This window comes from Protobothrops mucrosquamatus, unplaced genomic scaffold (genome assembly GCF_001527695.2).
Source record: "Protobothrops mucrosquamatus isolate PMUCROS unplaced genomic scaffold, P.Mucros_1.0 scaffold28, whole genome shotgun sequence".
Taxonomy (NCBI): domain Eukaryota; kingdom Metazoa; phylum Chordata; class Lepidosauria; order Squamata; family Viperidae; genus Protobothrops; species Protobothrops mucrosquamatus.
Genome location: NW_015386413.1, coordinates 2,405,042 through 2,429,377, shown reverse-complemented (window position 1 = coordinate 2,429,377; position 24,336 = coordinate 2,405,042). Strand labels below are relative to the sequence as shown.

Sequence of the window (24,336 nt, the reverse complement as noted above, 5' to 3'; positions counted from 1 at the left end):
ATATATATATATATATATATATATATATATATATATATATATATATATATATATATATATATATATATATATATATATATATATATATATATATATATATATATATATATATTGCTAAAGACAAAGATATCCTTTTATTAAAAGTGTGCACTCTACTTTATTAATGCTATGCACAATCCATTAATCTCTTGGCATTAACGGGCATCTAATCTATAGAGTATCTTTTCGTGAAAAACAGAGAGAATTCCCCTAAGGAAATTGGAGGTGTGTTTTATTTATTTTTTTAAAGCCACTAAATGATTTTTAAAAAAACCAGTGCTGGGCTGGTTGAATCTGAAAGGAAAGTTTCATAAGAAATATTTACTGGGGTGTTTTTTTGTTTTGTTTTTGCTTTTAAAAAAGCTATTTTTAACCGAAGCATTTGTTAACATTCACGCCAAGGAGTAGCACTAGGAAATTAGCTAAAACCTTCTACTGTAGCAAGCGGGGGGGGAGAAAAGAGAGTTGTTAGGCTAACTGAAAGAAATGCGGTTAAAAATAGACTCTTGGAATAAAGGAATCTAAAATAGCTCATTTTGCAACATTATCAGGTCACTGGACTTGAGAGTTCTCATCACTTCTGTTTTCCCCTGCGATCTTCAGTCGAGATCAAAATGTTAGGATTTAATTTGCATTCCGCCAGAATTTGCTACTGGAATGTGAAGACAGGCCCCAAATATCTAGCATGTAATCTGTAAAGTTGCAAGGATTTGGTGGCGTTCTCTTTGCGGTCTGACTGAAAATCAGGTTAATCTTGGCTTCATGCAACATTTCTGCAGGTGTTTATTTATATTTACACCCTGTCTTTCCTTCAAGGCGGCGTGCAGAAATGATAACTATGAGAGGTTGGTTGGGCCGAGAATGAAATAATGGCACCCAAAGAGCTTCCGTGGTTAAGAAGGATCTAGAACAGGGCTAGGCCACCTTGGCTCTTTTATGACTGGTGGACTTCAATTCCCAGAATTCCTGAGCCAGCCACGCTGAGGGGAAAGGGAGAGGTTTCCAAGCTGAGCCATGCTGGCTCAGGAATTCTGGGAGTTGAAGTCCACCAGTCATAAAAGGGCCAAGGTTGCCTAGCCCTGATCTAGAACAATGGTTTTTCCACTCAAGGTCCGCCATCTTGATTACTTTAGGTAGCCCTTGACTTACCACAGTTCACTTGGTGTTACAACAGCAATGAAAAAAGTAACTTATGACCGTTTTTCACACTTATGACCGTTGCAGCATCCCCACGGTCATGTGATCAAAATTCCGATGCTCGGCAATTGACTCATATCCAGTGGTGGGATTCAGATATGTGAACAACCGGTTCTCTGCAAGTGACTGTCCAGTCTCTTCTTAAAACCTCCAGTGATGGAGCGTCCACAACTTCTGAAGGCAAGCTATTCAATCAGAATAGAACTGGAAGGGACCTTGGAGGTCTTCTAGTCCAGCCCGTGCTCAAGCAGGAGATCCTACATCATTTCAGACAAGTGACTCTCCAGTCTCTTCTTAAAACCCTCCAGGGATGGAGCGCCCATGATGTCTGAAGGCAGACTGTTAACCCGTTCTCTCCACTCCGTCTCTAACTTCTAACTTGCCCTTGAAAACCAGCAGGCATTTTTCAGGGAAGCTGCCGTAATAATATTACAGTTTACCGACACGTGAAAATGAAAAAAAAATAAAAATCACACAGCCATACAAATTACTTGAAAAGGGTCAAAATTCTTCCGCCGTATTATCCTGGCAACAGGTCCCATCAGTTCCGTGGGGTCGGCCGATATGATCCGCTTACGGGTAGCGCAAAATCAACGGGGAAGGCCCGATTCGCTGAAGAACAGCTCGACTAATTTAACAACCGCAGCGACCCACTTAACAACTCTGGCAAGGAAAGTCGTAAAATGGGGCAAAATCCACTTAACACGTGTCTCGGTTAGGAACGAAAAAGTTGGGCTCCGTTGTCGTTGTAAGCCGAGGACCACCTATAGTTTATCAGCTGGTTTAGGGGGGAAGGCTACATGAGGAAAAAAAAAAAAAGAGAGAGAGATCTGAATGTACAATCTGTAAATCTGTCCAGGCTGAAATGGGAAGCAGGTTCTTTATCCCTCAGCCATTCTTAGAAATTAATCCTTACAAATCGCTGGTCCTTCTTGATAGGGTTCTAATTATCTAATTGCCTTGCCAAATCCTCAAAGATTTATTGATTTCTCCCCCCACCTCGATGATGTCACCCTCTTTCACTTGTGAGGGTCCTAAGTTTTCCTGCGGCTTCATCCATCTTTTTCTCATCACATGGAATCCATTAAGGGGATAGAGATGAGCCTGCAACACAATTCTTCTTCTTCTTTGGATTTTAGGAACTCTCTGAGTGCATCGCTTGTTACAACACAACAGAAACGGAGAGCAGGCACGTGTGTGTGTGTGTCACAGCAAACCTAGGGAACTGGGCAAAGAATAAACACAACGGGGTGGCCCATTGTGTAGGCTGATCGTTTCATTTATGGCAGCAGAAGAGAGTACCAAGCGGTGTGTCTTTTGTTAAAGCTAGGGAATCAGACAAAGGAATGTTTTTAGGGGAGAGATCAAGGTTTGATTGCAAAAAAAAAAGAGAGAGAAAAATCTGCTTAAATGCAGGTAGTCCTCCATTTACAAGAGTTTGTTTAGATGTCCCTGTGGAACATCATCCCTGCAGAGATGACAGTGGCCCCAACTTGGACACTTTTTCTCAAGGCCCTGAAGACCTGGTTTTGCCAACAGGCCTGAGGAACTCAGAGTGGGATGGAGCCCATCGTGGCTTGTCCCAAAGGTGCTGTTCAACAGGCAACTGGACTTTCTTGGTTCGTTGCTTGAAAACATTTCACTTCTCATCCAAGAAGCGTTGCTCAGTTCTGACTTCAGAAGCTGAAGAAGCTTCATGGTTGAGAAGCGAACCCTTTTCAAGAAAATAACCAATGGGGAAAAAGTAAGGTTCTACATTTAGGCAAGAAAAACCAAATGTACAGGTATAGTATAGGGGGTACCTTGCTCAATAGTAGTAACTGTGAGAGGGATCTCAGAGTCCTAGTGGACAATCACTTAAATATGAGCCAGCCGTGTGCTGCAGCTGCCAAAAAAGCCAACACAGTGCTGGGCTGCATTAACAGAGGTCTTGATTCTATCCCTCTGTTCATGCAGCCCAGCACTGTGTTGGCTTTTTTGGCAGCTGCCGCACACGGCTGGCTCCTATTTAAGTGATTGTCCACTAGGACCCTGAGATCCCTCTCACAGTTGCTACTATTGAGCAAGGTACCCCCAATACTATTATCATGCAACTAAATGAAAAAGAAAAAATTGCCCATCTCACTTGTTTATTTGCGTCTGTTAAAGCGAGAATAGTAAACCAACAACTCAAAACGTGCAAATAAACATTTCTGACATTTCCCAAAAAATAAATAAAAAATCAGTGTTGATCTCCTTAGGCCGCACCCTCCCTCATTACACAACTACACATCGCCTGATATGTTTATATCCACTAAGCATTCAAGTTTATACATCTTGGCGGTGGACAATACGCATGAAAATGACCATGTGGTCAAAATACTCACTTGCCTAATAATTGTGCACACAGTGTAAATTTTCTGAATCAATCAAGCAAGCAATCAAATCCCATTCTTTACCCTGGGGACATGTGTTGTGTTCTTTATCTCCACAACTCCCACATCTTTTCTCGAAAAGAAACTTGAATATATATCTCAGCCTTCTTAATCAGGAAGTATCTGACATCTTTGTAACGAATGAAGCAATTTGCCAGAAGTTGTCACTTGTACGAATCATGGGACTTTTTTTATTTCTATTTTTTTTTCTTTTGCTTCTAATTCTTACTCCAGCGATATCATTTTTGGCTATTGTTTTCCTTTGTATACATTATGTTTTGAACAAAAAGAAGCTCGTTTTTTGGTGTGTTTTTTCTCCACTTCGCTTGTCATCTGTTGACAATCGCCCAGGCTTTGTTGCTTTTGTCTTGGGATACGGATTGACTGTATAGAACTGATTAATGGAGATTATCATGGAATTCTTTTGGACTGCCATTACAAGTAGGAGGGCTAAAACAAAATTGCTGAGGTTTCCACTTCACCCAAGTTATTGTTTTTGATAAACTTTCAGAAAAGGCACGCTTAAATGTTGGAGCCTTAACTTAATTCCATTCTGTAAACAACGGAAAATGTTTCCTTTTATGTCAAAATTAGCAATTAAAATTATCAAAGCTCTGATTATATTATAGAGCCAGTTCAATGCATCATAAATAGCTTTAAAAAAACCTCAAACTTTCTTTCCAGATCAACTTGTTCCGTGTCACAAACAATATTGTTTAACAATATTTAAACAATTAGCTTGTTCCGTGTCACAAGGACATATTGTTTAAGAAAAATATTTTTTTTTCCTTAATATCTGTATTCGCTGTTTCTTTATGTTCCCCCAAAGGGGACGGGGAATTTGGTTTTTGTGTGGTGGTCACAGAATTTCAGACGAGAATACCCTGATCTTGAGAATTTGGGGCAGTTTTGCAGAATTTTGACCATTTTGCACGATTCTTTCAATCAATAAACAGGCTTCTGGGATAGAGAGGACTACAATAAGTCCTCTTGTTTATTGTAAGTCAATAAACTTACAACAGTTTCTCGTGGAAAAACCCAATGAAAAAGACAAGAGACAGCAGCACAAAACAATCATTCTTACTTTAAGATTCAGAGGTTTATTTTGCTAATGATTTGGAACATAGCAAGCATAATAACACAACATCACTTTCATTAATAACCCATTGCAATGAGGACCATATGACATAGCAGATTCCAAAAAGACAGCTATAGGCCAATGGCAAATCAATCAGGTCCAGACCCATCCCTTTATACCATGGTGGCGAACCTATGGCACGGGTGCCAGAGGCGTCACTCAGAGCCCTTTTCGGGGCACACGCGCCATCACCCCAGTCCTAGGCCTTCAGCTGGGTTTTATAAAACCTTTTCGCTTTAGGCCTCCGCCGCCATGTGCAAAAAAAAAAAAGGTTCAATCAATCAGTCAATTTTCTCGAGGGAAAAAAAAAGATCTTGCAAAGTTGGAATTGATTGATTGAACTTTTTAGTCCCACCCAGTCTGCTGTTACCACTGTAGCCACGCCCACCCAATGGGCCACACCCGACGATGCATAAGTGGGTTTTGGGTTGCAGTTTGGGCACTCGGTCTCTAAAAGGTTCGCCATCACTGCAAGTTTATACCCTTTCTCATTCTAAGACTGTAGTCAGATGGTCTGCTGACTTTTGCTGACTTTCTACTGACTTCTTGCTGACCTTCTGCTGAACACAACTTTCCACATATACCCGTGGACATTGGAACCCGCATCCATCAGCTGCTTTCAGTTCCCTGTTTCTTACTGTTCCAGACTTTATGTTCTAAATATACTTGAAACAAGCAAGCTTAGCAAAATCGTATTAAGTAAAGTACAGTTGCAAACTGCAAAATTAAGCACAGCACAGACTTTGGTTCAATACTTTGTCCGTGAGGCCTGATTCAGTTCACCTGGGCCTAAACCTTGCATAAAAGAACAATAGCCAATATTTCCGTTTCCCACAAGTTCATTTGGTGACCGTTCAGAGTTACAACGGCACTGAGAAAAGTGACTTATGACCGTTTTTCACGCTTACGACCGTTGCTGTATCTCTATGGTCACGTGATCCAAATTTGGAGGCTTGGCAACTGGCATGTACTTATGACAGTTTCAGTGTCCCGGGGTCACGTGATCCCCCTTTGCGACCTTATGACAAGCAAAGTCAATGGGGAAGCCAGATTCACTTACAAACCCTGTTACTAACTTAACAACTGCAGGATTCATTTAGCAACTATAGCAATAAAAGTCGTAAAACAGGGCAAAACTCACTTAGCAAATGTCTCACTTACCGGCAGAAATTTTGGGCTCAATTGTGGGCGTAAATGGAGGACAACCTGTGTCAAAAGACCTGTGCTATACTTTTTGTTGTTGTCAAAAAAAGGTGCGCAGATCCTTCTGTGTATATTTCAGGAAACAAATCTTGCATTTAATCCCTTATCGAGTCATCAACCATTTTATTTTCGCACGTTCTTCCTCGTTTATCATTTTAAAGGAATATTGGAAGGGGGGAAAAGGCTTCCCATGAGTGGAAACTGAGCTGAGAATGTAGATTTTGTAATAGCAATAACACCAGAGAGATTTTGCTAATTGCTGAATTGCTAACACATTGTTTACGAGTGGAATTCATGAAATACGATCGTGATGTTCAGAGTTCAATTGTCTCTGCCTTTTGAGGAGGAGATTGCTCGCTGCCATTTTTCCAATATATATTTTTTAAAGAATTTCACATGATGAAGCACTTCTGTTTCTGTTTTCACGCCTTTTTACATAATCACTTTTGTTCACGCTTTCTAACTTTGGAGAAAAATGAGGTTAGCGGTTGATTGTCGTCCTTTTGGAATGGACTCGCCCTTCTGCATTCGGTTTTGTCCCCATCTCGTGAAATGTTGCAAGTCCTTGAATAAAAATGTAGGCTTGCATTCCAGATTTAGCCGTATATGGCCATAATTAAAATGAGAAAGAAAAATGGATTTGTGCTGTTGGACCTTTGAAATGCAAATGGAGAGCCAACGAAATCTGCAGATAGAGGTAGCCGTTCTCTCTCAGCCCGCCGCCTTTTCCTTACAGAGAAAAAAGAGTAAAATAGGTTTATTTTTTTAAAAAAATACTTTTGTTTGAGAGGAAGAATCCTGAGCATCTAAATTTTGCACAGAAACCAGGAGCAACTTTATTTCATCTTGGTGAAGTAGGGAGTCCGCCTCTTGTTTATGTATGTTCAATCCTTCAAGGTAGGTTAATTCAAGAAAAGACTTTGCAAAGATTTCAGGAATGGTGGTTCGTTGTATTAGTCCCACAGGTGCTTTCCTAAAAGGCAGGGAGGGAGGGAGGGAGGGAGGGAGAGAGGGAGGGAGGGAGGAAGGAAGGAAGGAAGGAAGGAAGGAAGGTGAAAGGAGGGAGGGAGGGATGAAGGAAGGAAGAAGGAAAGAAGGACAGTGGAAGTAAGGAAGGAAGGAAGGACAGGGGAGGGAAGGAAGGAGGGAAGGAAGGAAGGAAGGAACGTGAAAGGAGGGAGGGAGGGAAGAAGGAAGGAAGGACAGAAAGAAGGAAGGTGAAAGGAGGGAGGAAGGAAGGAAGAAGGAAGGAAGGAAGGAAGGAAGGAGGGAGGAAGGAAGGAAGGAAGGAAGGAAGGAAGGAAGGAAGGAAAGGACAGTGGAAGGAAGGAAGGNGGAAGAAGGAAGGAAGGATGGAAAGAAGGAAGGTGAAAGGAGGGAGGGAGGAAGGAGGAAGGAAGGAAGGAAGGAAGGAAAGGACAGTGGAAGGAAGGAAGGAAGGAAGGAAGGAAGGAACATGAAAGGGAGGGAAGGAAAGAAGGAAGAATGGAAGGACGGAGGGAAGGAAGAAGGAAAGAAGGTGAAAGGAGGGAGGGAGGGAGGGAGGGAAGAAGGAAGGAAGGATGGAAAGAAGGAAGGTGAAAGGAGGGAGGGAGGAAGGAAGAAGGAAGGAAGGAAGGACAGTGGAAGGAAGGACAGTGGAAGGAAGGAAGGAACATGAAAGGAGGGAGGGAAGGAAGGAAAGAAGGAAGGAAGAATGGAAGGACGGAGGGAGGGAGGGAGGGAAGAAGAAAAGAAGGTGAAAGGAGGGAGGGAGGAAGGAAGGAAGGAAAGACTTATGATGGTTACAGGGTCCCATGGTCACGCGATCATCATTTGCCACCTTCCAAGCCAACTTCCCAAAAGCAAATTCAACGGGGGAAGCCGCCTTTTCTTAATGACCCCACCATTCACATAAGAGCTGCAGTGAGTTGCTTAAAAACTGTGGCAATTTTTTCCCTCGTAAAATTGGTCACGGTTCACTTAACAATCCCCTTGCTTAGTGACAGACCTTCTGCCCCTCCCCCCATTCGGATCGTAAGTTGGGGATTACCTGTAATCCTCCGTCCTTCCTTTTAGCGGAATTGATCGAAGCTGGGGAAGACGTAGCTTTACTTTTTCATACTTTTTCAAGCCTGGCCTGGCGGAGGATTCGGTTAATGAAATAAATGGAACCATCGCCCAATTTAATCAACGTTTGTCCCCCCCCCCCCCCAGCCTTCCTTTATAGATCAGAAAACTTTCGGAAAACTTTCTGTAAGAAAAATTCAAGAAAGATCAAAAGACTTTTTCGTAGAACTGTACATTCTGTGTGGTTGTTGTTTTTTAATGGGGTTTGTGGATGTTTATTTTATTTTTTGGTTTTCGTTTTGCTGCTATCAAGCAGCATTTTATTTACATTTCTTGTTTTTTTTTTTCAAACACGTCTAGCCCATGGAAGCCCCTTGTTGCCCAGAAATGTAATTAAATACAGTCAAATAAATACTTTTACAGCACTTTCCAGATACAATTAGATTAGATAACCTTTATTGTCATTTTTTCCCTGTGGGCATAATAGCACACATTAAAAAAATGAAATTTAGTTGCTTGCTCTCAAAGCGTACCCATACATAACACACATTTCAAACATACTATATACAGCCCGTATAGTATATGCTCAGTGTTGGAAGGGTGAAAACATACCTACAAACGATATGATTATATACAAAATTCTTGAATGCATGGAAATGAATAAACTTACGCTAGAATTAAAAGACAAGGAGGCAACAGAATTTTATGAAATATGGAACAAATGTTATGATTGGCTAGAACAAAGAAAGAAAAAGACATGATTATTGATGTAAATAAATTGTAAATAATATATAGGAGATGTATAACACAGTTGTCATGTGTCTGATTAACGAAACACTTAAAAGGACTTTCAGGCATATTTTTATCCTAAAAGCATTTATTAAGGTTACAGAGACGTCAGTACGGCATGGTGGAAATGCTTAGATCTGAGATTCTTTTCCGTTGCACCTACATTCCAGGCATTTTTCCCTCTCCTATTTTGGGGTCATGGTTCACATCTTCCAATTAACTTGGAAGATGTGATTTACTTCCGGTTTCTTTTTCCCGGGCTTTCCTTATTCTCCTCCCCTCTCACTGTTGCCTGATTTAACTATAAAAATACCAGACAGTTCTGCATATTGTCAAAAGCAAGAATATACAGTATTTGCAGCGTTGACAACAGTTTTGTTAAGGGAAAAAAATGTATTTTTTCGGTTTTATTTTTGTTGTACAGTAGAAAAAAGGAAAAATTAAAATTAAAAAAACCATACTATATACAACATATGTATAGGCCTACACCCTTACATATAAGTAACATATAAATATAAATATTAATCACTGGTATAAAGATTAATCACTGGTATAAAGATTAATCACTGGTATAAAGATTAATCACTGGGATGCTGGGATAATTGTGGAAATACAATGTAGTTTTATCAATGGTCTGGAGATATTTCTTTCTTTTTTTTCTTTTTTGGAGCTCGTAGCTCAAAATTACCTTCACGATGTAATTGGATGCAATCGTTTATTTGGTTAAAAACTGTGTCATGAAAGGAGTGAGCAGTGTTCTTAACTGACTGTAAAATTAATACATTATTGAAATCGCTAGGAAAGTGAGTCATGTATAAAGCTTCGGAATCACTAATAATACGAAGTAATAACAGCCTTTTGGATTTAGAGATATAATCCCGTGTAATTCTGGAGCACTAAGGAGACAAGTGCGAGAGCTGTCAAAAACGAATAGAACAGAGGAACATTCGAGCTTCATTTCTACCAAAATAAAGGTTGCGAAATTAAAACGTAGCCGGCGTTGTAAGCAGCTCATCGGAACTCACCGACAAAGGATTAAATGTATTTTCAACTCACCGTCTCAGCTGTGTTCCTTAAAATAGGCAGTTTGGTTATAAAGGAAAAGATTCTTCCTGTCTGGGAATAAAACCATTCTCTGTTAGAACGTCAAAAGGGCTGCATTTTAAGGAGGTGATTGCTTTTTACCGTACCGTTTATTTTAAATTCCATTGAAAGCCCCCCCAAAATGTATTGTGAACAAGTAATTGCTCTCTTTTAGAGAGATTTATAAGGGTTTTTTTCAGTACCTGTGCAAAGAAAGGGTGATTACTTAAAGAAAAAAGTTAAAAAACAGTTACTACTATTGAGCAAGGTGCCACCTATGCTGTACTTGTGCATTTGGTTTTTCTGAAGGAGAAGGAGGAGGAGGACTGTGGGGTCCTTGGTGCTCTCTGAGCTAGAAGGGAGTGGGGTTTGTGGAGAGGAGGAAGGGGAGGAGGAGGATGACCAAGGATCTCACAGTTTTTTGTTTGTTTTTTTTCTTCTTCCTCTTCCACTTCCACTTCCACTTCTACTACTACTACTACTACTACTACTACTACTACTACTACTACTACTACTACTACTACTACTTCTTCTTCTTCTTCTTCTTCTTCTTCTTCTTCTTCTTCTTCCTTCTTCTTCTTCTTCTTCTTCTTCTTCTTCTTCTTCTTCTTCTTCTTCTTCTTCTTCTTCTTCTTCTTCTTCTTCTTCTTCTTCTTCTTCTTCTTCTTCTTCTTCTTCTTCTTCTTCTTCTTCTTCTTCTTCTTCTTCTTCTTCTTCTTCTTCTTCTTCTTCTTCTTCTTCTTCTTCTTCTTCTTCTTCTTCTTGGAAAAAAACCCCAAGAAAGTCCAGTTGCCTTTTGGGAAAGTATCCTTGCCTTGCATGTGAATTTAAGGAACTTAATGCTTTAGGCATGGAATTGACCCTGCCCAACCTGTTAATCCTGGACAGGGACATTGTAAAAAAAAAATGTGTTCCCGGTCTCCAGGAGCATCTGGCTGCTTTCCGCGAATTATGTCCCTCTCTAGCTGGCCATTGGTAATGGAAGAACAATCTGTTGATCTGGTGTACTTCATTTTGGAGGGTAAGATATCCCAGCCTGAAAGTCCCAAATGTTCTTTTTCAGGAGGCAACTGGGCTTCCTTTGTTTTTCCTTGAAGACGTTTCGCTTCTCATCCAAGAAGCTTCTTCAATTCCGACTGGATGGTGGAGGACGGAAGGATTTACATTCCTTGCAGTCATCTGGTTGTTTGCACTCCCTCTGAGAGGCATTGAGCCCACTTGGAGGTTTATCTGTTTATCTGTCCAAGTGGCCTCTTGAAAAACCACCTTTGGGACAACCAGGATCTGGATGACGGAGAATCTCCATAGAGAATCCACCCTGAAAACTTTCAACCCATCTTTATAGATCTTCAACTTTAGAAAGCTAGTTATCTTATTCTTTCTTTCTTTCTTTCTTTCTTTCTTTCTTTCTTTCTTTCTTTCTTTCTTTTCTTTCTTTTTCTTTCTTTCTTTCTTTCCCTTCCTTCCTTCTTTCCTTCCTTCCTTTCTTTCTTTTTCTTCCTTCCTTCCTTCCTTCCTTCCTTCCTTCCTTCCTTCCTTCCTTCCTTCCTTCCTTCCTTTCTTTCTTTCTTTCTTTCTTTCTTTCTTTCTTTCTGGGGCATTTTGTTCCAGCTGGTGGTAGAATTGCAGCTGAGCAATCTTGTTGTTGTTGTTAGTTGCGAAGTTGTGTCCAACCCATTGCAACCCCATGGACCACGTTCCTCCAGGCCTTCCTGTCCTCTACCATCTTCTGGAGTCCACGCCTCCTGTTTCAGTGACTCCATCCAGCCACCTCCTTCTCTGTCGTCCCCTTCTTCTCTTGCCCTCCGTCTTTCCCAGCATCAGGCTCTTCTCCAGGGAGTCCTTCCTTCTCCTTAGGTGGCCAAAGTCCTTGAGTTTCAACTTCAAGATCTGGCCTTCTAAAGAGCAGTCGGGGTTGATCTCCTCTAGGATTGACCGGTTTGATCGCCTTGCAGCCCAGGGGACTCGCAGGAGTCTTCTCCAGCACCAGAGTTCAAAGGCATCCATTCTTTGGCGCTCAGCCTTTCTTACGGTCCAACTTTCACAGCCCTACATTGCAACTGGGAAAACCATGGCCTGGACTATACGCACTTTTGTTGGCAGGGTGATGTCTCCGCTTTTTAGTATGCTGTCTAGATTTGCCGAGCAATCTTACCCATAGGAAAAAAAAAAAGAATTCAAAATTACTGACAAGAGGAAAATCAGAATAAGAGACCGTGAGACTTGTGATTAAAGCGAACAGCAGAACGGCATCAATATTTTCTCCAGGCTGAATTCTGCCTGGAGCCAATGTGAGCTTTGCAGTAAAGTTTGACAAAATATACGAATCAACTAAGCGTACCGGCGATAGGCATCAAAGCTGCTCTACGCAATGGATGAGTCGAGGCGCACAGCATGGTTTTTAGACAAACATCAAAGCCTACATACATCTGCGAACAGTACAAATTACACTTCATCTCAGCTCGGGATTTGCTAAAAATTAGAGATTTTTCTTTTTCACCGAGGGTCGGACAACAGAGGCGAGGTGCTGGCACAGATGCGTCCAAATTAAGCAAGTTGGAATGGATATCTGTGACTTTAGATCTGGGCTTAGAAACTATCCCAGCGAAATCAATAGGATAAAAGAGAGAGAGAGAAAAAAAAGCACGCTCAATATGTTTTGAGCCATTTCTTTATTTATTTGGCTTGATTCGCCAGCTGCTTTTCGGCTAGGAAAGAACACGGTGAAAAGAACATGACGAAAAATAGATCAACGGTTGCGTTGATAGAAAGGAGCCAGATGTAAACCAAATCTTTGCCGAGGCACTAATGCTTTGAAGTTGCTTTTCTGCAATGAAGGGGATCATGTTTTTGCATGGAGGGTGAGGTTTAATGCCCAGAAGTAAGTATTATAAACTTTTAAAAAATCGGGACTAGAGAAGATAGTCCCTCTCCAGTGAAATCTCTCTTCAGCTACAGAGGGTGTGCAGGACTTAAGGAATGGCCTTGAAAGATCACGGGAAGCAATAAAGGAGAATATTTGTTGCACGGGGTTGAAATGAGGGGTCCTTGGTGCTTTCTGAGTTTGGTTGTTTTCTTGCAGATGTTTCATTAACCAAATTAGGTAATATCATCAATGCTAGGAGGCAGTAAGGAGTGCGAAAGGATGAGGGGGAGGAGGAGGACTGTGGGGTCTTTGGTGCTCTCTGAGCTTGGATGCTTTCTTGCAGATGTTTTATGGCCCAAATTAGATAACTTCATCAGTTCTAGGAAAAAGTATAATAATAATAATAATAATAATAATAATAATAATAATAATAATAATAATAATAATAATAATAATAATAATAATAATAATAATAATAATACCAATAGTAATAGGCGCCTTGGGTGCAATCCCAAAACAACTGGAGCACCACTTGAACACCATCATCGGCATTGACACATTCGCCATTAGTCAATTGCAAAAGGCGGCCTTACTAGGAACCGCCTCCATCCTGCGACGAGATCTGTAATACCATCAAACATCCACATCTGCCTATCCCAGGTCCTTGGGAAGGACTCGAGAGGTAGACAAAAATGCCAATTCCAGTCTAAACATCTGGCTGACTGTGCGATGATCAATAATAATAATAAAGTTGGAGGGGACCTCGGAGGTCATCTAGTCCAACCCCCTGCAAAAGGCTGCCTTACTAGGAACTGCTTCCATCCTGCGACGGGATCTGTGATACCATCAAACATCCACATCTGCCTATCCCAGGTCCTGGGTAAGGAAGTTGGAAGGGATCTTGGAGGTCATCGAGTCCAACCCCCTGCTCAGGCAGGAAACTCTATACCATTTCAAACAAATGGCTGTCCAGTCTCTTCTTAGAAACTTCCAGTGTTGGAGCATTCACCGCTTCTGGAGGCAGGTTGTTCCACTGGTTAATTGTTCTCACTGTCAGAAAGTTTCTCCTTAGTTCTAGGTTGCTTCTCTCCTTGGTTAGCTTCCACCCGTTGCTTCTTGTCCTGCCTTCAGGCGCTTTGGAGAATAGCTTGACTCCCTCTTCTTTGGGGCAGCCCCTGAGATACTGGAAGATTGCTATCACGTCCCCCCTCGTCCTTCTCTTCGTTAAACTAGACATGCCCAATTCCAGCAACCGTTCCTTATATGTTTTAACCTCCAGTCCCCTGATCATCTTTGTTGCTCTTCTCTGTACTTTTTCTAGGGTCTCAACATCTTTTTTACATCGTGGTGACCAAAACTGGATGCCGTATTCCAAGTGTGGCTTTACCAAGGCCTTGTAAAGTGGTATTATTACTTCAGTAGGGTGTACAGAGAGGAGGAGGAGGAGGAGGAGGAGGAGGAGGAGGAGGAGGAGATGGAAGAGGAGGGGGGGAGGAGGAGGGGAGGGAGGAGGAGGAAGAAGTGGAGGAGGAGGAGGAAGTGGAGGAGGAGGGGGAGGAGGAGGAGGAGAAGGAGGAGGAGGGGGCAACGACTATGGGATCCTTGATGCTCTCTCGATGGTTTTTCTTGCAGATGTTTCATGACCCAACTAGGTAACATCACCAACGCTAGAAGGAAGAATTGCTTCCAAAGCAAAGACAGATAAATCTGGCTTGAGCCCAGTTTAAAGAAACTTATTTGATTGCACTGATGATGTTACCTAGCTGGGTAATGAGATGTCTGCAAGAAAACAGTCACGCTTGGAGAGCACTAAAGGTCTCACAAAGTTTATTTTTTTTCTTACTTTGAATCTTTAATTTCACTTCCTTGCCATCCCAAGGAAACGGGATCGAATGGAGAAAATTAAGAACTTGTACCAATTTTTTTTGCGCAGATGGAAGAAGTTGTAGTTACCAATATATCAAAGGCCTCTCTATCTACTTTTGTGTCTTTGAAGTAGAAGCTTGAATGCTTGGGCCCAAATGGTGGTGATTTGTTTTTCAAAATATATTGGCTTTTTTTGATCTAGTACATTATAGAACTGTATCAAGAATTAACTGGGAATATTTTGTGGTTTTTCTACAGCTAAGTAGTTTTCGTTATGGCTGGATGACAAGATAAAAGTCTGTTTTTCTTCTCGTTTCTAGCTCAGTTCCAAGTCCTAAGCTGCCAAAATGCAAAATCTACATATTATCATTAAATATTGCTGAGTTGATACCCAATAACCACACAACAAATTTGCGGGAACACCCCAGCAACAACACAATTGCCTATGAATAACTGATGGTATCAAATAACATTCGTCTTTCCCAAACTGACTTTCGCAGAATAATTTATGGTGTCTCAAGAAACGAAATAACTTTTTTTTCCAACTTCCATTACCCCCCCCACCTCACAAGAGTTATAATGTTAGCTTCTCATTCTTTTAAAAAATGCTATAATTTCCAGTGTCACAGAGCAGACATCTGTTTCATCTTTGTATAATACTGTGTAATCTCTGCGCTGGAGAGAAAAAGTGAGGGACTATAATAAAAATTGGCTGTGTTGGTAGGAATTTGATGAAATAAAAAGCAAAGTGAAAAAAAATCTATAAAGTACAGGTCCTTGGGCTCAATACTCCAGTTATAATGCTGTGTATCAGAATCAGAATAGAGCTGGAAGGGACCTTAGAGGTCTTCTAGTCCAACCCCGCTGCTGAAGCAGGAGACCCTAAGTGGAATTTTCCTCCTATGGGATTTTCCCATGTATTTTACCAGGAAACATAGATAGGGCAGCCTAGAAAAGTCAGTGCCCTCCTAACCAAACCCAAGCACTCCGACTTTGTTGGTGACGTCCATTTTGCTTTACGAGTTCATGATTACCTAACCCTAACCCTAAGTGGAATTTTCCTCCTATGGGATTTTCCCATGTATTTTACAGGAAAAATAGATAGGGCAGCCTAGAAAAGTCAGTGCCCTCCTAACCATACCCAAGCACTCCGAATTTGTTGGCGATGTCCATTTTGCTCTATGCGTTCATGGTGACCTAACCCTAACCCTAAGTGGAATTTTCCTCCAATGGGATTTTCCCATGTATTTTGCCACGAAACATAGATAGGGCAGCCTAGAAAAGTCAGTGCCCTCCTAACCATACCCAAGCACTCCGAATTTGTTGACGATGTCCATTTTGCTCTCCGAGTTCATGGTGACATAACGCCATTTTCAGATACATGGCTGTCTAATATCTTCTTGAAAACCCTCAGTGATGGAGCACCCACAACTTCTGGTGGCAAGCTGTTCCACTGGTTAATTGTTCTCACTGTTAGGAAGTTTCTCCTTAGTTCCAGGTTGCTTCTCTCCTTGGTTATTTTCCATCCATTGTTTCTTGTCCTGCCTTGAGGTGCTTTGGAGAATAATTTGACCCCCTCTTCCTTGTAGCAGCACCTCAAATGCTGCTCTCATGTCTCCCCCAGTCCTCTTTTTTTCTAGACTGGCCAATCCCTGCAACAGTTCTTTACATGTTTTACTCTCCAGGCCTTTAATCGTCTTAGTTGCTCTTCTTTGCACTTTTCTCAAAGTCTCAACATCTGTTTTTGTAATGTGGTGACTAAAACCAGGCGAAGTATTCCAGGTGTGGCCTTACTAAGGCTTTATAAAGCGGGACTTTCTACGTTTTTATTATTTTCAATTGTGACTATTTTTCATTGGTTTTAAATCTGAGAATACTTGAAAGATAGCTAGGAGGTAGGTAAAATTAATAAAGCACCCGAGGGAAGGCAAGAATCAACTTAAGCAAATCAGCGTGAGTTCCTCAAAGCTAAGTTTTGGAAAGCGTGATGGATCAGGACCGCATGTAAATCCCAGTTCAGAAGATTTATTGTTCATGCCTATCCAGGTAGTCCATGACTGACGACCACAATTGAGCTCAAAATTTCTGTTGCCAAGCGAGACAGTTCTTAATTGAGTTTTGTCCCCTTTTTTACGCCCTTTCATGCTACAGTTGTTTAACGAATCTCTGCAGCTATTAAGTTAGTAACACGGTTGTTAAGAGAATCTGATTTTCCCACTTGACCAGGGGTAGGCAACCTTGGCCCCTTCATGACTGGTGGACTTCAACTCCCAGAGTTCCTGAGCCAGCATGGGGGAACTATGGCCCCTTCATGACTCATGGACTTCAACTCCCAGAATTCCTGAGCCAGCATGGGGGAAACTATGGCCTCCTCATGACTCGTGGACTTCAATTCCCAGAATTCCTGAGCCAGCATGAGGGAACTATGGCCCCCTCATGACTGGTGGACTTCAACTCCCAGAATTCCTGAGCCAGCATGGGGGAACTATGGCCCCTTCATGATTGGTGGACTTCAACTCCCAGAATTCCTGAGCCAGCATGGCTCAGCTTGGAAACTTCTCCCTTTTCCCTCAGCATGGCTGGCTCAGGAATTCTGGGAGTTGAAGTCCATGAGCCATAAAAGAGCCAAGGTTGCCTACCCCTGGTATAGGGTATATATGGTATAGGACAGGGATAGGTAACCTTGGCCCCTTCGTGACTTGTGGACTTCAACTCCCAGAATTCCTGAGCCAGCCTGGCTCAGCTTGGAAACCTCTCCCTTTCCCCTCAGCGTGGCTGGCTGAGGAATTCTGGGAGTTGAAGTCCACGAGTCATAAAAGAGCCAAGGTTGCCTACCCCCGCCCTTGACTTCGCTTGTCAGAAGGTTGCAAAAGTTCATCACGTGATCCCGGGACGCTGCAGTCGTCATAAGTATGAACCAATTGCCAAGCGCCTGAGCACGTGCCCACTGGGGGATGCCGCGATGGTCGTAAGTGTGAAAAACCATCGTAAGTCACATTTTTCTGTGCTGTTGTAACTTTGAAAGGTGACTAAATGAACTGGAGGACTAACCTGTATACAAGAATCTTGGTCAAATTAACGGCCAGCACTAAATTGGTGCTAGATAAGAGTCCGCGGAATTCCAGAGGGATTGGACCGGGAGCGTTTGTGGAGACGTCACGATTCTAGGCTAAGTCCTCTCTTGACTCCGCCTGCAGACTCTGTCTGCTCTTCCCCTGCAGATTATGAGTGATTGCTACCTTTGCATCTATCTCAAACCTGGTGGATTGCAACACCATGCATCTTCTGTAGAATAAGAACAGCCCCTATCTGTGTGTTGGAATCTGGCAGTCCAACAGGATGCCTTATGGATAACGCGGAGGCCAAAAATAAAAAATGAAAAATAAAAATCAGAGTGAAACCTGCCAGAAGTAGAAAGTGGGAACTTGATAAGCACGCAGAGCAGATTTTTCCAGATGAGGGGAGTAATGAAGCAATATTATGTCTCACCATCTGGCAGCTGAGGGCCGGCGCCAAGAACTTACGCTTTGTACACAAGTCCTGATGAGATCGCGGACAACGGGGGTGGAGTAAGATTATCTCCCTGTGTCCCACCCTCAGCTCCTCGGCAGAATGGAACGGGACACATCAGTAACAACCGTGGACCTGCCTTTAAGCCACGGAAGCTGCTTTGAGACCACGTGAAGGATTTGTAGACGTGTAGTAAAAGTTATCCACCCAAACCCGGGAGACCAAGTCTGGGGCCAAGCTAGACTAAGCAGGAGAGGGTCTCCGTAGAGGAAGTTTGAAACTTCATCCGTGTGTGTTCTTCCCAGCCATCCCACTCGATTAGCTCACACAAAGGTTATATACAAGAGAACATTCAAAGTCTTTCCAACCTCGGGCCAATGAGGCGCTTTTGAGAAGTTAAGCTTTTTGTGTCACCGTGCGATAAACATGAGAGGGGGAAGAAGAAGTACTTTGATCAAAGTCTCGTTTTCAGTGCAATAATTGAAGGTATTGCAACACGCCCAAATGCAGACACCGCTCTTTATTCTGCGTGCAAATCCACAGAAGGACAGTGACCATTTTTTAAATCTTCTGTGCAATTGGCCTGTATCAGAGAAAAGATACTAGCTAGACCTTCCTTCCTTCCTTCCTCCCTCCCTTTCCTATCAACTCTCTCCCTCCCTTCCTCCCTCCCTCGCTCTCTTCTTTCTTTCCTTCCTTCCTTCCTTCCTTCCTTCCTTCCTTCCTTCCTTCCTTCCTTCCTCACTCACTCACTCACTCACTCACTCACTCACTCACTCTTTTCCTCCCTCCCTCCCTCCTCCCTTTCCTCCCTCCCTCTTTTCCTTTCTTCCTCTCTCCCTCCCTCCTTTCCCCATTAACTAAATTCCTTCCTTCCTCCCTCCCTTTCCTATCAACTTCCTTCCTTCCTCCCTCTCTCCTTCCCTTTCCTATCAACTTCCTATCTTCCTCCCTCCCTCCCTCCTCCCTCTCCTTCCTCCCTCTTTTCCTTTCTTCCTTCTTCCTTTTCTCCGTCCCTCCCCTTCGTCCCTATTTTCCTTCCTTCCTCCCTTCCTCCCTTTCCTTCCTCCCTCTTTTCCTTCCTTCTTCCCTTTCTCCCTCCCTCCCCTTCCTCCCTATTTTCCTTCCTTCCTCCCTGTATCCCTCCCTTTCCCATCAACTTCCTTCCTTCCTCCCTCCCTCCCTTTCCTTCCTCCCTCTTTTCCTTTCTTCCTTCTTCCTTTTCTCCGTCCCTCCCCTTCGTCCCTATTTTCCTTTCTTCCTCCCTCCCTCCCTCCCTCCCTTTCCTTCCTCCCTCTTTTCCTTTCTTCCTTCTTCCCTTTCTCCCTCCCTCCCCTTCCTCCCTATTTTCCTTCCTTCCCCTCTCTCTCCCTCCCTTTCCCATTAACTAACTAACTTCCTTCCTCCCTCCCTTTCCTATCAACTTCCTCCCTCCCTCCTTCTCTCCTTCCCTTTCCCATCACTTCCTATCTTCCTTCCTCCTTCCTCCCTCTCCTTCCTCCCTTTTTTCCTATCTTCCTTCCTCCCTCTCCTTCCTCCCTCTTTTCCTTTCTTCCTCCCTCTCTCTCTCCCTTTCCCATCAACTTCCTTCCTTCCTCCCTCCCTCCCTCCCTTTCCCCAGATTATCCGATGTACAGATTAGTATCGAAATTTACGTTCTATCCTGCAAATAAATTTTATCCTGCAGGATTATTTCATGCCAGCGTTTCTAAGGCCAGATCTCTGCGGTCCCAGAGTGAAGCTGATTGGCAGGAGAATCCTGTGGAAGAAGCTCACACAATACCGAGGGAGCTTTAGCGCCCAACGCCAGGGAATCTGCTTACAAGGTCAAGTAATTAGCTGACTTGTGAGGAGGATTAGAAAAACTCATGAAAAAAGGGCCTGTCGGCTACGTCCGGCTTCCACGTTCAAGTAACCGTTTGTGCAAAGGGCAGTCCTATTGGAGGATCTCCCTCCCTTCGTTCTGAACTTCCTGTGGACACGGAGTTGATTACTGGGGGAAACTGGAAGAATTGTTGGTTTGACTCAGCTGGATTCTTCTTGTTTGACTCAAGGCTGGTACGAGACTCAGAAGCAAAGAAAGTGGCAGAAATCTTAGCTCTGCAAAGATCTGGGAAGCGTCACAATGTTGTATGGGGAGTCCTTGACTTACAATCACCTGTTTAGTGACCGTTGAAAGTTACAACAGCATTGACAAAAGTGACTTAGGACCATTTTTCACCATTACGACCACTGCAGCATCCTCGTGGTCACGTGATCCGAATTCGGAGGCTTGGCAACTGACATGTACTTGTGACAGTTGCCCTGTGATCGCCTTTTATGACTTTCGGACAAACAAAGTCAACGGGGGAAGCCAGATTCACTTAACAACCGTGTTACTAACTTAAGAACTGCAGTGATTCACTTAACCACAAAGTCATAAAATGGGGAAAACCTCACTTAACAAGTGTCTTGCTTAGCAACAGATACTTTGGGTTCAATTGTGGTTGTAAATCAAGGACTACCTACAGCCTGTGATGGAAGACCTGATGCCGTCGAAATGAAACGTGATGGAAGTAGTCCTTCATGTTGAGTCTTATCTCCTGTGGTGTTAACTGCTTTGTTCTTACCAAAATTGTTGAATCAGCAAGTAGATCTGAAGAATGGAAGGGGAATCTGGAGATTGTGCTCCAGAAAAGAACCATTGATGGTGACGATGATGACGTTTTAATGGCCTATCACAGTGGTTCTCAACCTTTTCTTCACCACGGACCCCCCCCCCTAAATATCTTTTGTGGCCACGAACCCCCAAGACTTAACTCAAGATTTAAATCATAACATTTCTTCAAGTCGTCACGGACTCCCCGTGATGACATCACAGCCCCCTCAGGGGGTCCAGTGACCACAGGTTGAGTGTCAAGTGTGAAACTTTGACAGCTACGTGCCTCTGCGTTTCAAGTTGCCTTTAGAAAAAGGGGGTGGGAGATGTTCCTTACAAGTGGACAGATGGAGAAACAAAACTTCTTCGATTCAGCTGCAGACGGTGGGAGCCTGAAGCCTTGTCAAGGACACCAGAACAGGCGTGGATTTGAAGCAGACGGTTCCCACAACAAAGTGGACTTGTTGATATGGATTACGTAAGATGTTGGTGGTTTGACTGGGAAAACCACTGTTTAAGTCGATGAATTGGTGTGGGAATCTCAAAGTTAGCTTTGCTTCGACATAACTACACAGTGTATTCGATAAACCTTAAACTTTTCGGAAACGGTATTCATCTAGAGTTTTATTTGGATTCTCAAGTTGGATGTTGACATTGAGAACCACTGACCTATCAGATGTTGAGACTTTGGTGGGGGTGGGAAAGTGCAGAGAAGAGCAACGAAGATGATCAAAATCCTGGAGATTAAAACATATGAAGAACGGTTGCAGGATTTGGGTTTGGCTAGTCTAAGGAAGAGAAGGACTAGGAGTAACATGATAGCAGTCTTCCAATATTTGAGGGGCTGCTCCAAATAAGAGAAAGGGGGCTCCATCTATTCTCCAAAGTACCTGAAGGTAGGACAGGAAACAACGGATGGAAACTCATCAAGGAGAGAAGCAACCTAGAACTAAGGAGAAACTTCCTGACACTGAGAACAATTAACCAGTGGAACAACCTGCCTCCAGAAGTGGTGAATGCTCCAACACTGGAAGTTTTAAAGAAGAGACTGGACAGCCATTTGTCCGAAATGGTATAGGGTCTCCTGCTTGAGCAGAACTAGAAGACCTCCAAGGTCCTATCTGGTTCTATTCTGATTGATTGGTTCATGTTAAGTAGCAGCTTCTCCTACGTGCCTAGTTATTTTGTTTTTAGAACAAGGCTGATGGGCCTGACAGGGATACCATACCAAGCAAGACGACAGTGGACAGTAAGTGAAACTTGCCCTAAAGTTCATAAAACGTTTCTGTGCTGTATTTGCAGATTCCATTTGTGTGAGGGGCTTTGATCCGAGCCTCAGGATGATGACGGGAATCACTCCGATTAACCCCATGCTGTCAGGCATGGGCCTCGTACCTCAGCCCCCCGCCACTGAAGTCCCTGTCATCAAAGAGATTATTCACTGTAAAAGCTGCACTCTCTTCCCTCCAAACCCAAGTAAGTAAACCTGGTTAGCTAAACAAGTTAGCTTAACGAGGGCTGAAACTACTAGGCGGGTGCAGAAGCTTTTTGATAGTTGATTGACGTATCGCCTAACCACCTAATGACAGGGGGAAAGGATCTTGCAATTTTAACGTAGCAAGAGAATGTATAGGGTCTCCTGCTTGAGCAGGGGGTTGGACTAGAAGACCTCCAAGGTCCCTTCCAACGCTGTTGTTCTATGCCCATGGTAGGTGGCTGGCCAATCAAGAGAACATTCCTCAGGTCTGCTTTTAGTATCACTAATGTTAATCTCACGTTACCAACTTTGGGGGTAACTTCAGGACCTCCCAGCAAAAAGATAGAATGCAATAAATGTTGCTAGTTTCTGGGCAAGGTCTGTTTACTTGGTGCCTAATTTAATCTTGCATTTTATATTTTTAAATTTATGTCCGGTAGCATGCCTTATTTTAATTGTGGTGCTTCTGACATGAATAAACCAATCAACCAACTCTGGTATCACGTCCTTTCTTTAGTATTACTTACTGAAACCGTATTATCAATAGTGCTGCCTTGTCACCTTTGGAAGTCCTAAAATGAATAGAATAATGGGATGGGTTGGGAGGAAAGGGAATGGAAGGGAATGCAGAATAGAATAGAATAGAATAGAATGGAATGGAATGGAATGGAATGGAATGGAATGGGAGGGATGGGATGGGATAGATCAGAATAGAAAGCAGAATAGAATAGAATGTAGAATAGAGTAGAGTAGAGTAGAATAGAATGTAGAATAGAATAGAATAGAATAGAATGGAATGGAATGGAATGGAATGGAATGGAATGGAATGGAATGGAATGGAATGGAATGGAAGAGAAGAGAATGCAGAATAGAAGACAATATAGAATAGAATAGGATGGGATGGGATGGGATGGGATAGGATGGGATGGGATGGGATGGGATGGAATGGAATGGAATGGAATGGAATAGAATAGAATAGAATAGAATAGAATAGAATGGAATGGAATGGAATGGAATGGAATGGAATGGAATGGAATGGAATGGAAGAGAAGAGAATGCAGAATAGAAGACAATATAGAATAGAATAGAATAGAATAGAATAGAATAGAATAGAATAGAATAGAATAGAATAGAATAGAATAGAATAGAATAAGATGGGATGGGATGGGATGGGATGGGATGGGATATGATAGAATAGAATTAGAATAGACTAGACTAGACTAGACTAGACTAGACTAGACTAGAATAGAATAGAATAGAATAGAATAGAATACAATAGAACAGAATAGAATATTTTTTATTGGCCAAGTGTGATTGGACACAGAAGGAATTTGTCTCCGGTGCATAAGCTCTCAGTATACCTATAAACCACAGAGTGATAGGTCATAGGTCATAAATCATAGTTACAATCATTAATCCTAAGATACAAGCAACAAGTGACAAATCACAAGGCCCATAGGAGAAGGTAGTCGGAAAGATGAGAAGATGGGAAAAGGTGGGAAACGAGAAGAAGGGGTCGATGAGAAGGATAATAGCCAGACAGCCCTACTACATCTTTAGGCCTAAGACAGTGATAGAGGTAAGGATGTGTGAGTCGCCCTTTAGCGATGGGCTAAATTACTCCAGCAAAAACAGCCTTAAGTTAACCAAGAGATGCAGAATAGCTCCGGGGCAGATTCTTTCCCACTGTGCTGGATGTTGGTGTTGAGTGAAGCATGGATCGATTTGGAGCAGTGGTTCTCAACCTGTGGGTCGGGACCCCATTTGGGGTCGATCGACCATTTCACGGGGGTCGCCAAGCAAGGCTGTCCGCCATTTTTTTTGTCCACCATTTTTTTGTCCGCCATTTTTTCCCCCTTTTCCGGCGAGTGCCTTACCTCCCTTGGGCTGGGCCAGCTGGTGGTCGGCCTGCTCCGTCTCTGCCGCTTGCCAGCTACGCCTCGGCCGGCGCAGGGGGCGGAACCACGCATGCGCGGCGCTCCCGGGCAGGGAAAGTCCTCGACTTACGACCGGTTGGGTAGTCCTCAACTTACGACCGGTTTAGTCCTCGACTTACGACCGGTTTAG

General features: G+C 42.9%; 1 protein-coding gene across 2 annotated transcripts in view; it reads left to right on the top strand.

Annotated features, from left to right (window-relative positions):
* ENOX1 (ecto-NOX disulfide-thiol exchanger 1) overlaps positions 1-24,336 on the top strand; it is a 136,916-nt gene that overhangs the window by 1,549 nt on the left and 111,031 nt on the right. Inside the window, exons 2-3 of one of the 2 annotated variants that reach the window (XM_029283161.1) lie at positions 924-928; positions 22,111-22,268. In XM_029283161.1, the coding sequence (XP_029138994.1) occupies positions 924-928; positions 22,111-22,268 (163 nt within the window). Of the gene's footprint in view, positions 1-923; positions 929-22,094; positions 22,269-24,336 lie in introns of both variants that reach the window. The other variant, XM_029283160.1, reaches the window with a different exon arrangement.